The 17,196-nt window shown below is 41.9% G+C and overlaps 1 protein-coding gene across 1 annotated transcript in view; it reads left to right on the top strand.

Annotated features, from left to right (window-relative positions):
* The window catches only part of CPVL (carboxypeptidase vitellogenic like), a 127,112-nt gene extending 110,378 nt beyond the window's left edge, over positions 1 to 16,734 (top strand). Inside the window, exon 12 of the mRNA XM_056118313.1 lies at positions 16,504 to 16,734. Within this exon, the coding sequence (XP_055974288.1) occupies positions 16,504 to 16,614 (111 nt within the window). The 3' untranslated portion in view covers positions 16,615 to 16,734. The remainder of the gene's footprint in view (positions 1 to 16,503) is intronic.
* Positions 16,735 to 17,196: the final 462 nt, after the last annotated feature.

Below are 17,196 nucleotides of genomic sequence, written 5' to 3'. Positions count from 1 at the left end.
TGATTCCAAGGACAGTAGAAACAAAGGCCAGGAGGACTTGGAAGCAAGGGCCAGGAAGCTTGTCACAAGTTCAGGGTGCGGGAAGGGAGATGGGGGGAGAGGGCAGTTGAGCTAGAGAGGGTAAGATATGACAATGGTAGTAGAGAATGATCACTCTGGACAATAACTGAGTACTGAAAGTCAGTGTCACTGTCCTCCTGTTGTTCATCGATTTTCTCGAGCAGGACCAGTAATGTCTCCATCATAAGACTTTGTTGTTACTGTGTTTGGCATATCGAATACATCACGGGTAGCTTGCCAGGCTCTGCCGTGCGGGCGAGATACTCTTGGTAGCTTGCCGGGCTCTCCTAGAGGGGTGGAGGAATTGAACTCGTGTCAGTCATGTTGGCTGCATGCAAGGCAAATGCCCTACCCGCTGTGCTATCGCTCCAGCCCACACTGAAAGTCAGTGAAGAGATATATATGATAACCTTTTAGAACCTGAATTGCAAACCATAAAGCCCAAAAGGAGGACAGGGCCAGGGCGGTGGTAAGGGCGGGAGGGGGGAAAAAAGTGCTTGTCTTAGAGGCAAGGTGGGTGCTGGAGTAGAGGAAGGGAAGCTGTAGACATTGATGCTGGGAAATGTATACTAGTGAAGGGACAGGTGTTGGAACAAAATAGGACTGAAACTCAATCATGAACAACTTTGTAACTGTGTATTTCACAGTGATTCAATTAAAAAAAATAAAATAGAATAATAATAATAAAGGCCCTCCCGTTGATCGTCGATTTGCTCGAGCGGGCCCAGTAACGTCTCCAATGGAGACTTTGTTGTTACTGTGTCTGGCATATCGAATACTCTCGGTAGCTTGCCGGGCTCTCCGAGAGGGGCGGAAGAATCGAACTCGGGTCGGCCATGTTGGCCGCATGTAAGGTGAACGCCCTACCGCTGTGCTATCGCTCCACCTTAAATAATCACCCTTGTGCCAGCAGCCAGTTTAAGAAAAGTCCCATTCTAAGAACTTGCCATCCCCCCACCCTCCCCTTGGATGTCTGGATTTTGTTTCTATCATCCTTTGCCCTTGTTGAAAATGAATAGTTTTGCTACTGATAAACGGCTGTATAAATAGCATTTTCCTTTTTGTGTTTCATGTGGAAGAGGAACTGTTCCGTGTGACTTTTGAGGTAACACCCCTTACTCTCCAAGGACTTGATGGGAATTCCATACTTTCAGACTTTCAGGGTTGAGGGGTAGTCTAGTTCCAGGCTGTATCATTTGTCCATTCCTTTACTGGTGGACATTCAGGTTGTTTACAGGTTTCTTGCTCCAACCAAGAGGGGTGCTATGAGTATTCTTGTGCATCTCTCCTTGCACCTGTATGCAAGACTTTCTCTAAGAATAGTACCTGAACTTACTGACCTGCAGAGGGGATGGTGTGACCACAAGCTAGCTTCTTTTCCCAGAGCAAAGTTTACATTCTGGATGTGCTGTGCTCTCCCTAAATTCTGCATATTCTGAATGTGTGTTGGGGGGTGGGGGGAGGTCCTGGAGGGGGAGGAATATGTTCATGGGGAAAAAATAAAAAGCAATGTCTAGCTGTGGTATTGATGTGTTACAGATTTTATTATCTACAGATTTATGATACCAGCCCAAGAGCAATAATATGTAGGATCAGTGCTTGAATGCAGCCAACCCAGGTTCAATCCCCAGCACCATTTATGATTACTTACGTGATCCTTAAGTGCAAAGCCAGGAGTAAGGCTACACGACCAGTTATGACCTCAAAAAACAAGCAAAATAAATTTGTGATGTCTATCAGCTTTCCAAAGATGTATCCTTCCAGTCGTGTAGGAATCCTGGTATTTCCACCAGCTCCCCAAACCTTGAGCATATCTCTAATCATCTAGACTAAGCTTCACCAAGATTTATTAAATTAGAAGAGTGCATAATGTCTTCTCCCAATACGTTCCTGATCTACCTTCTCTTACTCTCATCTAATATTTATTTCTGGCTACCATATAAAGAATCTGGTGCTCAGGGGCAGTAAAAGGGATGTTGTGAATGTGTCAGGTCAAATCATGGTTCTAAGTTCAACCAAATATCCAGATTTTAAAACATCAGAAATGTATTCCTTCATTAGCTTTTCACCTTTTCGATTCAAGTTGCCATCAGTGGCACCATAGTAACTAAAACAATTTCAAGACACATCCAGATTTGCAGAACATGCTCCAGAACATTCAGAGAAGAAACTAAGTGTTTTTCAAATGCAGCAAGTGCCCGGCTCACTTCCATCACTTCTCCATTGAAACAACAAGTGATGTGTTCACTGGTCAGTAGGTCACTTTCTTGCATCTCACCAGAAAATCAAGCAGCATTACAGCTGTTAGCCATTTCTTGCCCGGTTCCTTTGCACTTCTAATATCTGTTTTACAGTATCCTCCTTGCTGGAATGATCTGATTCATTTTCAGGTTTGAGACAGAAACATCACAGAATATCTCAAAGAGAAAAATGTTGATTTTGTACAAACCAGTCATAGTACAGTAGTAAGGCATTTTCCCTGCACAGTCAACCCCATTTGATCCCCAGCACTGCATATGGTCCTCTGAGCACTGCCAGGAATGATCACTGAGTGCAATGGCAGGCCCCAAGCATCACCAGATGTATTTCCCCTCCTGCCACTGGGGAAGGAAGGAAGGAGGGGAGGAGAGAAGGAAGGAAGGAAGGAAGAAAAGAAGGAAGGAAGGAAGGGAGGGAGGGAGGGAGGGAGGGAGGGAGGGAGGGAGGGAGGGAGGGAGGAGGGCAACCTCTTAGAACTGTTAAACCTCTTATAATTCCCCAAGCATGCCCTGTCTGCCAGCAATGCCTGTGTGATTTCCTTCACTTTTCTTCTGAGCTTCTTTTTCCTCCCTTGCCTGTCTGGAAACCTCTATTTGACTTTCAAAACTAGACTCCAGCATTAATTCTAGAAAGGCCTCCTTCTGTCCCTGGTCTTCCTCTCTTTACCATCTATTGTGTTAATCACATTCAGTCTCATCATTGAACTGTTTAACTATCTCCAGTAATAGCCACAATGCTCTATCAATAACAGTGTTGTAAATGGCAGTGCCCAAAAGAAAGAAAAAGGAAAAGGAAAACTAAAAGTCAAGGCAGATTCTGAGGGTTGGGGGTAGCAGGAGGGAAGCTTAGGACATAGACAAAGGGAAGTGGGCACTGGTCAAGGGATTGGTGTTGGGACATTGAGCCTGAAACTCAGTCATAAATAACTTTTTAACTTTGAAGTTCATGGTGATTCACTGAAAAAAAATTTAAAGAATAACTCATCAGTCATCCCCAAAGCAAACCTCTTAGCACAGTTTCTGGCACTCAATAAATGTTCAGTAAATTAAAATAAGACTGATTCCCACCACATGCCCACATGTTTCTCTTTTGTGTATGTATGAGTGCATGTGTGTGTGTGCGTGTTTGTATGTGTGTGTGTGAATACTATAGCTCTCAAGGACCACTCACCAATTGTGCACACCAAAGTGTCTTATGGGAAACAGACTAGACATGCTGAGATAATGAATAGTTCTAAACAATTCTTTTCAAACTAAAGGACTCATTGTTTATGTCAGCTGAAGACGATTTCCTTCTGTGTTACATAGTAGAGAAAGAAGAAATATTCTGGGAAACAAAATTTATAGAAGGAGTTGAATTTTTATTATCCCAATGCAGACTAAAATGTTCTTTTTAAATTTTGAATTCCAGATATTTGGGTTTTCCCTTTTTCTTAAAACACACACACACACACACACACACAGCTTGCTTCCTGAAAACAAAGGAAATAATAAACAATAGCAACTCCCAATTTTACTCTGATATTTTGCCAAGAGTCCCTTTAGTTCATGTGGTTCTGTTTCATTAGAGAGGGAAGATTAGCATAAAAAGAATGCGTCTAAATTAAGCTACCCAAATATGCACTTAGTTAATACTCAGGGAGCTAATTTATTGTATTATTTAAAATATAAATTGGATAGCAGATCTATTTACTGAGGTATAACAGCTAGGCAATGATGCATAATTTTCTTTTAGCTGTTGAGTGGTTTTTAATAACCTATTGAAATTTAACAGAGAACCATTTCATTATAAGAAGTGAATAAATACTAAGAAGTCTAACATTTAAAGTATTATCCTTACATAGAGAATGGGCTTTAAAATTTAACAGTATTTGAGGGACAAATAGGGAATTCGGGGGGGGGGGGTTGCTTTTTCAAGCAGAAACTTTTTGTTTTTTAATTTGAATTATAACCAGATTCACAAAACGGCTTGTGTGAAAGTTAAAAGAGTCAAAGATAAACAAGATGGAGGGAGTGTGGAGTAGAGAAATGGGTCGTGAGAAGGGAAAACATAAAAGTTCTGCTAAGATATTGCCGCATCGTTGATAGAATTAAGCACCTTGTATAGTTTTAGGTTTAGTAGTAAAAGCAATGCTGTTTGATTTTTGTTTCAATAAATGGCATCATGAAAATGCCATTTGGAATGTTCTGTTCATTAAATTCCTGGAACCAAGTTACACTTTCAGGTCCAGAATGCGGTTGAATCCTGATATCCTGTCTGGTCTGGAGTGGTCCCAAACAAACCAGCTTTGAATTATCTCAAGGATTCTAACACAAACAGAAGGATCCCATGAATGTGATGGGGTGTGGCTTGAACAACAGAAACTCTTATGGCCAATTATACCAAATCTCAGTCGGGATAAGCGGGGATGGAAGTAGTAGCAGAACCTTCTCATCGTTCCACAAGTACAAAAATACTGTGCATTTTTTTTTTTTTAGCCAAACCTTCCGGGAAGGAGGAAAAATTATTTTATCTCTCTCCAGGAAAGCTAGCATCTCAGGGAATCAGTGATCTGGGCGTGGTCTGCATCTATAGTGTTTGCCAATTTCTATGGTGTAAATATTTTCCTCATGACAGATTTCAAGCTACCCATATAACGTCCCTGGATATTGACTCTCCTGAGCAAGGAGGAGGGACTTCCAGTACAACAGTGCCAGCACCATCCAGAACTGCTGTCCGCAGAAAGGAGAGCTTCCTTAGACAGGTTGGCTCTTGGTTCCAGACTCCCCAAAAGACAAGAGTCAGGATCTAAGCCCTCACAGCAGATCTGGGAGAGAATATTTGCTGTGATTACTCTGCCCTCTCCTTCCCCACTCTGGTCTTCTCCTCCAAATGAAGATTATAAAACTAGATTTTGTGTAAGAGTAATTCATGAACCAAATTGTACTTTTTTTTTTTAAAAAAAATCCTCTTATGGCTATCAGATATCAAAACTGGACATGAAGGAAATCAAGTTTCTATTGCTTTCTAATGGCATCAACAAACCCTGTGTTGTAAAAAGTGGTCTTGTCAAGGGGGTAAAAAATAACATAGCTTTTTTGCCATTCTGTTAAGATAAATAAGTTCTTGCTTGCTTGACATTTCTGTGGCGGGGGAAAGAGAGTGTTCAGCATATGGCCTGTGGTGAGAGGGGGTGAAGGGAAAGAATGGGATGGATCGTGGTTCAGTTGAGCATATTGGCAGGCTTAATCTCAGTTTCGACAGCTCACTAACTTTTGTCAGGATCTCTCCCAAGCAAGGGAAGTTTTTTAGGATGGAAATCAACCAGGAAGGAAAACAAATCTTCAAGCAAAGAATATAACTCTTGGGGCTGGAGAGATAGCACAGCAGGTAGGAGGGCATTTGCCTTGCATGCGGACTACCCGGGTTTGATTCCCAACATTCCATATGGTCCCCTGAGCACCGCCAGGAGTAACTCCTGAGTGCTGAGCCAGGAGTAACCCTTGTGCATCGCCGGGTGTGACCCAAAAAGCAAAAAAAAGGAAAAAAAAAGAATATAACTCTTTCTGAAAAAGTCTAGTAGCAAAATTTTTTGGATTAGTATTTTAGCTTCTCTTTTCACTCTTCAGGGAAAACATTTCCTTTGATCCAAAGCATTCAGTTAGCATCAGTATGCTGATCTTTGGTTGTGTGCCTGTTATTTGCCTGCACGGACCCTGCTGAAAGCAGAAGACAAGTCTGAGGAGTAAGAGATGGAGTATTTCACATGTGTTATCTCCCAAATTCTCACAAAGCCAGATACTGCACAGTGACCAGCCAACCCAGACTTCATGGCACGTTTTCTCCCTCATCACTGAAAAGTTTATGTTCCCCATAAAAACAAACAAACAAAACCCCAGTCCAGGACAGATGGATCAGTAGTTACCTTAATTCCTCTTCCCATTTTTGTTTTATTTGTTTTTTTGTCCCTCTTGGAGAACCTGAGAGTATCCCGCCCGCATGGCAAGCTCCCCGTGGCGTATTCGATATGCCCAAAACAGTAACAACAAGTCTCACAATGGAGACATTACTGGTTCCCGCTTGAGCAAATCGATGAACAACAGGAGGACAGTGCTTGTTTTGTGTGCCACACTCAGCTTTTCTCGGGGCTTCTCCTGTCTCTGTGTTCAGGAGTTACTCCTGGCAGGTTCATGGAACCTTATGGAGTGAGGGGAGTTGACCCCCAGCAAGACTTGCAAGGCAAGCTCCCAAGCCGCTGTGCTCTCTCTCCAGCCCCTCCTCTTTCCATTTTACAGAATAGAAAATAGAGGCAGAGGGGTCACTCCGCTGATAGCACATATCTGCCCCAGTGGAGGCTACTGGGTTCTGGGTCTGTGCTCTCTACCTGCCCACAGGATCATTTTCTGCCTCACTGTGCCGTGGTTTTAGAGTTCCCCGGACTCAAACGACCAAGCAAAGAGAAGGTCCCTCACCTATTCATTCACACCAGCCTTGCTGACATGATTCCTGGTGTTGAGTTAGAGAAGATGTGCTTGACTTTTTCTTTAATTAGGCATAGACGTGCATTGAAACATCTAACTGATTTGGTGAGATGAGGCAACGAGATTTGAAGAGTCTTCAGCTCACAGCCTTCCTCTCCTACCACTCTGCAGAGAAGGGATTGAGTGCCTAATCACAATTTCTTCTTACTGGAGAGCTTCTTAGCTGCCAAAGTCTGGTTTTCATGTGCATAGAAATGTCTCTGCCAATTATCCTCATTCTTTTGTTGCATCTGTTCTTGAGGCACCAATAATACATCTGTTTAAAACTGCAGTTAGTTTGTTCATGACTCATTATTTTATTATCTACCCATTTGATGTTTGCTTAGAGATTACAGCACACATCCTGACATAAGAATGTTGACTTTAATTTAGCCTATTGATCACTGTTCAGATGCATAAGCACTTCACAGTAGTTTAACTGAATTACTACACCTTGGATTCCACTGTTGTTCTGCAGGGAATCTGAGGGTATTTAGGGCCACAGCTCAGGGTCTATTCCAGGCTCTGTGCTCAGGCTTCACTCTTGGTGGTACTTAGAATAATTTGTAGTGCCAGGGTTTAAACCAGGGTTGGCTGCATAGAAGGCAAGTGTCCTACGTGCTGGACTATCTCTCCAGCCACTGAATCATTGTTGTCTTAAAAAATAATTGTTGTCTAAAAAAATATTCTCTCCAGCCACTGAATGATTGTTGTCTTAAAAAAAAATTCTACACTCAGGAAGAGGGGTCTGACTCAGTGGCAGAGTGCCTGTCTTGCTTGTGTAAGGCCTGGGTTCAATTTTTGGCACGGTCAAAAAAAAAATGATTTTTCTACATGATTCAAACTCCACAGAACATTATTATTATAGATGTTCATTTATTGTACTGACATGTACAGTTTCTTCTTTTTTTATGTTTTTGTTTTTGGGGTCACAGCCAACTCTACTTAGGGCTTACTTCTTTCTCTGAACTCATGGACCATTCCTGGCAGGGCTCAGGGAACCATATGAGGTTCTGGGGGGTGAAACCCAGTGGGCTATATACAACGCTGGACTGTTTCCAGCCCTCATATGTAAATTCTTTGCTTCTATTAGCTATAATTTTTCTGTCTGAAGAACAGATCTTAGTCTTTCATTTAGAATGGATCAATAGTTTTTTTTCCAATTTTTTTATTTCCTTAAAAATACTTTCTTTTTAATCATAGCTCAGGTTCTAGTTTGTTTTACTCTTTTCACTTTTCCCCCCTTCCTTTTATTTAGATACATAGTTAAGAAGTTGTTCAAGATTGGGTTTCAGTCATACAACATTCACTCATACAACAGTACAGCACCCATCCCTTCACCAGAGTCCATTTCCCACCACCAATGTCCTCCTGCCAACCCCCAGGCTACCTCTATGGCAGACTCTCTCTCTCTCTCTCTCTCTCTCTCTCTCTCTCTCCTTTTAGGTATTTTGGTTTGCAATACATGTACTGAAAGGAATTCAATTTAGTTTTATTTTAGTCTTTTACATTAATTTTTTTTACTGAGATATCCTGGTTTGTAGTAGTGTTGAAGTCATTATTTCACACTTGCAAGAGATGTTACCCCAACATCTCCACCAGTGGCTCAGGATCCATCCAACCTTAGCCCACAGACTCTCTCCTCCTTTCCTCCCCTCTTCAGCTTCTACTGCCTGTGATTGTGATTCAGGATTTGTTTTCTATTGGCAACTGCCTAATCCCTGGCTTTATTTCTTTATACTCTACATATAAACTAGATCACCCGGTATTTGTCATTTACCTTCCGGCTGTGTCCTGGACCTCAGGAATAGTTCTCTTACTATTGCTCTGGCCCTGGTCTAGATACTTTGTACTGAATTCTCAGCAGTTCATGTATTCTCTCTTTCATGTCAAATCTACTGCTAAATCATCTGTTGAGTTCTTAATTTCAGTTAATCAAGGATAAATAATCTTGTTTATAGAATTTTCATTTGATCTTAATATTTTGTAACTGGTAAATGCTCAGTTTTGTTACTTAATATCCTGAATATTTTGTTCACAACTATTTAAAATATATATGCTAAATGACTCTAAGACTGTAGTATTCTATTGGATGTTCATCCCACCCTTGGATTTTAGTCATTTCATTTTGACTTTCAATATGTTACTCAAATTCATTGAATATTAGATCAGATATGAAAGAATATGTGCAATATGATGTTGCATCCTCTCATCTTTCATAGGGTTTAAAATTTTTCTAAAAGCAGTTAGGGGGGGCCAGAGAGATAGTACGCTGGGTAGGGAATTTGCCTTGTACACGACTGACCTGAGTTCGATTCCCAGCCTCCCATGTGGTCCCCCGAGCACAGCCAGGAGTAATTCCTGAGTGCAGAGCCAGGAGTAATGCCTGATCATCACTTGGTGTGACCCAAAAAGAAAAAAAAAATAAGTTAGGAGAGGATCAGATCTATTTGGCTACATTAGAGATTTGAGAGGATGGCTGTGTCCTGGACCTCAGGACTTGGTGATTGCTGCATCTGGTTTTCTCTACCTCATGGACCTGGTCTTTCATGTCTCTAAGAGAAAGCCCAAGCCTTTTTCTTGAACAAAACTGCAATTCTAAAATATGTCTTTTGTTTCTCTGGACTTCTTATATTTTTTTCTTTAAGTTTCCCAAGCAACATAGGACTACTGAAAATTCTGCCTCAATCTTCATCCTTTAACCTGTTCCTTTTTGCTTGACTTGGCTAGAGAAATTGGCAAATTTCCCAGAGAAAGGTGGTACCAACATTTCGGTTCACTGCTCTGTGATTCTCTTTTCTGGATGGTCTGGGCTTCTTAAATCCTGGTTACTTTAAAACTTATAAACTATTTTCTTTTCATCTCAGCTTATATTATTCTTATGAAATATGATTAGTTTGAAACAACTGTTGTGTCAGATCTGAAGTTGAAACCTTAGAGTATTACAAGTAATCAAGTAAGATGGTGTACCTAGCAAACCTTTTGAGAACTGCTACACCTAGGCTAATTAACTGCATTTCAATGAATGTATGCATTGTGATGAATGCCTAAGGCATGCCTAAGGTGAACTAAGGCATTGTTTTAACTACTAATCACTAGAAGTGTAAAGCATGGAATCTCAAGGATGGTTTTCTTGAGTGTTACCAGACTGATTCTAAGCCTTGCTATCTGCTCTATTAGGTGTCAGGATCAAACCCAGGGGCTAACACATTCAAGGCATGTACTTTGGCTGGCTTTCCTTTTCATTCCCAAGTGCCTTTTTTTTTTTAGTTTTTATTGCTGTTTTATTTTACTAATTTGAGTATGCATTTATTTCTACCCTGACTAGTACCTGAAAACAAATAGTAAAATTTGTACCTGTGAAATGGGATGAAAATAATGGAAGACATTTAGTATATATCAGAAACCATAACAAACAAGAATCTTGAGTGTCACCATCCTAGAAAAAAAAAAAATCTTTATACCCGCCTCGCAAACCTACTTCTCCCTCATATTTTTTTCTTAGTTGATTAAATACCACCCTTTTCAAAGCTACTGTCATAAAAAAAAAACAGGGGAGGGCTGGAGCAATAGCACAGCGGAGGGCATTTGCCTTGCACACGGCCAACCCAGGTTCCATTCCCAGCATCCCATATCATCCCCTGAGCACCGCCAGGGGTAATCCCTGAGTGCAGAGACAGGAGTAACCCCTGTGCATCACCGGGTGTAATCCAAAAAGCAAAGAAAAAAAATGGGAAAAAGATATGTATGTGTGTGTGTGTGTGTGTGTGTGTATGTTGCTTTCATTTAGCCTTTACATCTGATTACTGATAATGTGTAGCTCCACAAGATCTCAGTTTTTTCCCCCTTCTTATCATCATCTCCCCTATGAGTATATATATATATCAGTGGTTTTCAACTACTAGTCGATGGACTGGTGCCAATACAGTATCATAAATAATCTGAAAATCACTAGACAGACTGATGATGTAGCCCACTGGTAAAGTGTGTGTGTTGCATACCTGAGGAACTGGGTTCAATATCTGATACCTCTTGTGGTATCAGGAAAAAGAAAAAAAGAGAAAAGAATACTACCTTACTATAATGGTTATTTGTTGTGGTGAACATTTATTATCTTGTGGTATCAAGAAAAAGAAAAAGAATATTACTTTACTGCAGTGGTTATTGATTGCTGCTCTGCTGGCTGGGGTTTGGATAAGTGCCAGTCCTCCTCAGGTATAAAAAGATTGAAAACCACTGGTCTATATCACCTGAACACTGAGTCTCCTGATTTGCCTCCCTGCCCAGTGTCTATAAATCCTTTCTGAATCAGCACCTTCAATACACAGTAAGTCATCTTTCTCTGCATATCTGAATGTAATACTACCCTGCTTAAAACTCTCCAGGATATACCCAGAATAGGCAAACCCAGGGAGACAGAAAGTAGACTCATGCTTACCAGGGACTGGCGGGAGAGGAAATGAGAAGTGATTAGTAATAGGTTAGGATGCCCTTTGGGGTGATGGAGATATTGTACAAGTAGCAGTGCTGTTTGGACCACACTCTGAAGGTGCTGAATGCTACGGAATATCTCACTATAAGATATTTATAGCCGTGATTTTATGTCACATGCATTTTACCATGCCTTCTACACACACACACACACACACACACACACACACACACACACACGCGCTATAGGATAAGGGCCACACATCCCTCCTCCAGCATGTCCTCTGGGGCCTCATTCCAGTGCCCCCTAGGGACGGTATCAGGTACTACGGGAGACACTGTTCTCACCCTGCAGAGTCACTTGCTTTGGACTGCCTGCACCAGCTATGTGTGTCAGACCCTGTTGCTTTTGAAAGCAGCAGTTTCCTGTGACAGTGTGACCTCTCCCTCCCCACCCACCACACTTCCAGTGCTCTGCTCCTCTGAGCCTCAAGGAAGTCGCCCTGACACACCTGCATGCACCTTACCCCCACCCCACCCCCGCCACGGGAGTGCCCACTCCACTTACAGCCCCTCCACCTCTCAGAGGACACCGCCTTTCCCTTGTTTCTAGTCCCGAGAGAATCGTTTCCTTTCCCTAAAAATAAAATGGAATGAAGCCTGGAAGTGTTTGTGTAACCCTTTTAAAATTCATGGCACATCTGTGACCCCCAGGAACATCTGGAACGTATGAGTTTAGAAGCTTCACCTCGAGTGTGGAAAGACCCCAAATGTCTTTTCTGGCCATGAGACCATTTCTCCTCAGGAAACCCTGGGGTGAATCTTGTCAGAGTGAAACATGTAATCACGGCCCTGTCATGTTTTGTCACGCACCTCTGGAAACCATGGCATGGTTGACATGCTTGATTTGTGAGCAGCATAGCCATAAACCACCGAAGGAGGTTCTTTCTCAGGCCTCATACATGTACCTTTGAGAGGGATATCAACAAACCACCGTCAGAGATCTGCTAGAACACATTTAGATTTTTGAGGCACGTGAAAAAGCCCTTCCCTTTCAAAGTCAAGGACATGTCTGACGCCTTCTGGTCATCTTATAGGGGAGCTCAGAATAGGACCCAGCGTCAGACAGTCACAGAGAATTATAACAACCAACCGTCAACAACTCTTCACCACTTCTTGATTATCATGGGCAGTAAAGCGGTATGTGTGTGTGTGTGTGTGTGTGTGTGTGTGTGTGTGTGTCTGTGTGTGTGTGTGTGTGTGTGTGTGTGAATAGCAGAAGAACACATGATCAGAAAGATAGGGAGGTAAGGTCAGGATTAGCTGTTAGAACAATTTCTCTTCACGCACAGCAGTAGGGTGTTTGCCTTGCACGCAGCCAGCCTGGCCGAGCCTGGTTCAATTCCTCCGCCCCTCTCAGAGAGCCCGGCAAGCTACCAAGAGTATCTCGCCCGCACGGCAGAGCCTGGCAAGCTCCCCGTGACATATTCAATATGCCAAACACAGTAACAACAAGTCTCAAAATGGAGATGTTACTTGGCCCACTCGAACAAATCGATGAACAACGGGAGGACAGTGACAGTGTGACAGTGTTCTCCATCTTCAGGTAAACAGGGCCCAACAGCCTATTTAAATAAGCCTAGGTAGTTTTGTGCACATTTGTGCCCCTCTCAGGTAGTTTGAGAACTTTTTTTTAAAAAAAAACTCCCTTAAATGAAAATGTTTTATGGCAAAGTAATAGCATAATATCTAAGGTAGTTAGGTTGACACAGTATTTTCAGTGTGGAATTTTGTTTATTTGGGGACCACACCTACTGAAGCTCAGGGGGTTACTCTGGACTCTGGAATCACTCCTGGAAGGCTTCAGGGACCATATGGTATACTGGGCATTTAACATGGGTCAGATGTATGCAAGGTAAGTGCCCTACTCACTTATACTATCTCTTTGGCCCTAGTTTGAATTTTGAATGGAAATAATTATTGAAAGAAGGACATTGGCGAATATTTACAGAGGGTCACTCCAGTCCAGACACTTTGTTAAGTGTCCTATGGATAATGTTCCATTCATTCTACATCAAGTCACAATTATTCTAAGAGGCAACATACTCCCCCGCCCCCACCCTCGTGTCCAGGTTGGGAGGCTCAGGAAGGTTAAGCTGCTTGCCTGAAGTCGCACAGCTTACTGTGCATCAAGTCCTGCTCCTGCATGCTGACCCCTGAGCCTGGGCCATAAAACACTGCCCTGTTCCCCCTTCGCTGTGACTCCGGCTCGGGTGCAGGACGACCTTTTGCTCTTGGGTCTTCAGTTTATTGTTGTTTCAGACCATGGCTGCCAAACTCGTTTCCAGTCCAAGCAGCTGGGCTTTGTCACAAACATGATTTTTGTAAAGCATTCGCAGCCGAGCTGAAGTTGCAGTGAAATCACTCATCAAATGCCTGCCAAGGCTTGAGGTTTGGACAGGAATCTACTAGAACATTGTAGCCAGGGATTGTGGAGGCCGCAGCTCTTTGTCTCCAGAGTTGCAGGCAAGGGTTTCTTGTCACACATCTACTTCCTTTTGGTCTGGGAAACAAATTGTTGCCCCAGCCACAAACCAGAAAGCAGGCTCCAGTGTCCCTTACCACAGGTATGACACGTGCCACTACCGCTGGCACTGGGCAGAAAGCAGGGAGCCAGTTGTGTGAGGGTAGGTCCACCTCACAGCTGCCAGCAGTGAGCTGCTGAGAAGTGGGTGAAATGTTCTCTAACTATATCCTAAAATTCTATTCAGGTGTTAGGAATTCTGTGTCCGTACCATGATTTGATTGAACTATTGGCTCTTGCATCATAAATAAGCTTAGGGGCTGTAGAGATAATCCAGAGATAAGGCACACTTGTCTTGCTTATGGCTGACTGGATTCGATCCCTATCAACAGCTGTGGTCCACCCAGCCCCACCAGGCTTCACCCTGAAACTCAGATCCAGGTGTAAGCCTTAAGTGCCTCTGTGTGTGTTCCTCCCCCAAATAAAAAGTAGAAACTAGGTTCTAACTAGATTTCTTGCTTATAATTGTTGGGAGTACATCAGCTTCCTCAGAGCTCAGTCTCCAGAGTGCTGCTCTGAATGATGCTCTCTGCAACTGTGTATGCGGGGCTTACACAGCAGTGACCTGCCAAGAAAAGATCTTGGCATCCTGATTCCTCTTCTTTCACTGCAGGGTTGGTGGATGCCGAAGGCTGTGGAGGTGTTTAAGTCATAAGTGCACTATGCAAATAGATTTTGATGCTTTTCCTGCCTCAGTTCTCCTCAGACTGAAGTTGATAAAGAGACTCCAGCATCTGATGAAGGACCTTGTCAAAGGGAACTTTACTTGCTGGTTGTGATTCCCAGCTACATGATTCTGAGCAAGAAAGAGCCTGTTAGTGCCTATGTACTCCTGATTCCTTACTCCTCCTTCCTGGCAGTTCTCTACATGCCCATCCAGCCAATGGGTCCTTCCTGTATTGTTGCCAGCACCCAGCACTAGAGCTTCACCTGTTCATATGGAATCATGAGGATTTCCCCTGGTTCCTTTGACTGGTATTTTGGACATTTGCTGAAACCAGAAACTTGCTGAGTTCAGGAACCACACTTCTTTGTGCCAGAGTGGAACCCAACACAGCTCTCCCCTCCCTGACCCTAGAGGGAGTCTGAACACACCTCAACTCTAATGTCTTAAGGTTTTTGTCCATTCAGCCAGGTGACACAGGTGTCCACTGTCATACAAACTTGGTGAATTTGGATATGCACAAAGGAGTGTGCTTTATTTTAGGGCAATTTTATATAAAATTAGGGGAGGTATATACATATGTGTGCGTGTGTGTATTCAAAAAAGAGAAAGTAAGTGGCTATAAAGAGAGTTTCATCTACATGGCACATATATAAAATTTGTTCAGGTTTGATATATATTTGAATTTTTTTCACAATGAAATAAGATATTTAATGTCCAGTTTCCATGTCATTCGGGGAAAAAAAGTGCCCTTTATAAAGTTTCAGTGATGAAGGAATCAAGGATTTTTTATTCATTGTTTTCTTTGTTTTGCTTTGCTTGAGGCATCATTATTTACCATACTGTTCCTGATCAGGTTCCATGCATGCAACATTCAACACCACACTCTCCATCAGGGTGTTTGCTTCCCTTTGCCAGTATTCCAGGGTTCCCTACTTTCTATCCCCACCCTCTGCTCTTGGTAAGCTCAGTTCTGTAGACTTGTTCTCCTGTCCTGTACCTTTAGCCTCTGGTTATTCCCTTACTGTGTTTCTTTAAATCTCACAGCTGAGAGAGAATGTTCTGTATGTCTCTCTCCATCTGACTTTATTTATTGTTCTTGGTTGTCTTGTTTGCATGGTTTGATTATTTTTTGAGGAGTGGAAATGTGTCCTTTATGGATAAAGACTAAGCCAGAACCGATAGCTTAGTGGCAAGGCACAACTGGACCAGAAGAGAAGAATTAGGTTGAAGAGAAGAATTAGGTTGATTTTTCTACCCTTTGTAGGTAGGGTCTGTGGTAGGTTTTCTCACCTCTGGTAAGAAAATAATAGCACAGCATATGAGAAAGCAGAAATCTCCCTCCCAAGAGGAAAAGATAAGCAGGAATTTTCCAGTTTTGTACACATGAATAATGAACACAGTATTGTGTAAAATTTAATTACAACAGCAGCTCTCCATTTCTGTGGGGTCCACATGTGTGGATGCAAGTCATCACAGATCAGACATGGCGACATGGAGTTGGTTCTACCATAATGGTTACATCTGTCCTGAACATATACCGGCTGGATTTTTCCTTGTCATTATTCCCTGAACAGTGGCATCTAACATCTGTTTACATAGGTCTTATATCGCAATGCATTAGTTATTGTAAGTAATCAAGACATAACGTAAAGCATACAAGAGGATGTGCTTGGTGATATGCAAAATTATGCTGTCTTCTGTAAGAGACTAGAGATCCTCAGATTAGGGTAACTGTGGGCATCCTGGAACCATTCCCCATGGAGACTGAAGATGTTTATGTACAATTGTAGAGCTTTTCTACTTTAAAACACCTACTATTAAAGCTACCAAAAGCAAAACAATCATTTTATCCAAAGCCGTGAATAAGTAGAATGTGCTCCACACTTTATGTGAACCTGAGTATATATCAATTAAATTGTAATATTTTATTAAAACCTTCCATTTATTTAAACATCAATTTTGTTAAATTTCTAATCTTCTCTTTTTCTTCCCTCTCTTTTAAGGTAATTGTTCGAGGTGGAGGACACATTTTACCATATGACCAACCTCTGAGATCTTATGACATGATTAATCGATTTGTTTTTGGAAGAGGATGGAATCCTTATGATGCATGAGCCACTTTCCTAAAACAGGATTTCAGGGGCTTTAAATCTTTGAAAAGAAAATTTTCAGTATTGAAAATATCATATACATAAGAAAATGATCTTTTATCTCTGTAAAATTTTCTCATCAATAAAAAAAATACTATCCTTAACAAAAGATAGAGTGTTTGTGGGGGAGATGCTTTATAACAAGATTAAGAAAGTGTTGTGCATGAGTAAGAATTCCAGTTTTTAACTTCATGAATGGAAAGAATGAATTCTGAAGTGCCAGTTCAGAAAGGAAAAGATGAATGGCATGTTGGGGACTTGAATATAGATTTTAAATTCCTTCAAAGAGTGTATGAAAAGAGCAAGAAAAGAAGAAATTTGTAACATTTTTGTGCAAGGTTTTGTTATCCCTCACATATGAAGGCATTTTTGGTAAGAAGAGCTGGCCTAATACTCCAAAGGAGTGAGTGACAACTAATATTGGTGGGGAAGAGATTGGAGCATACATTCAAGCTTATCATGAAAGGTAGCTTGGCCTTCTTTGCACTATAAACCATATTAAAAAGTAGCAGTGCATCAATTGGTAATGAGTATTATATTCAGAGA

Source organism: Sorex fumeus, unplaced genomic scaffold, assembly GCF_029834395.1.
Source record: "Sorex fumeus unplaced genomic scaffold, SorFum_2.1 ptg000037l, whole genome shotgun sequence".
Taxonomy (NCBI): Eukaryota; Metazoa; Chordata; class Mammalia; order Eulipotyphla; family Soricidae; genus Sorex; species Sorex fumeus.
This window is presented reverse-complemented; position numbering and strand designations above follow the sequence as displayed.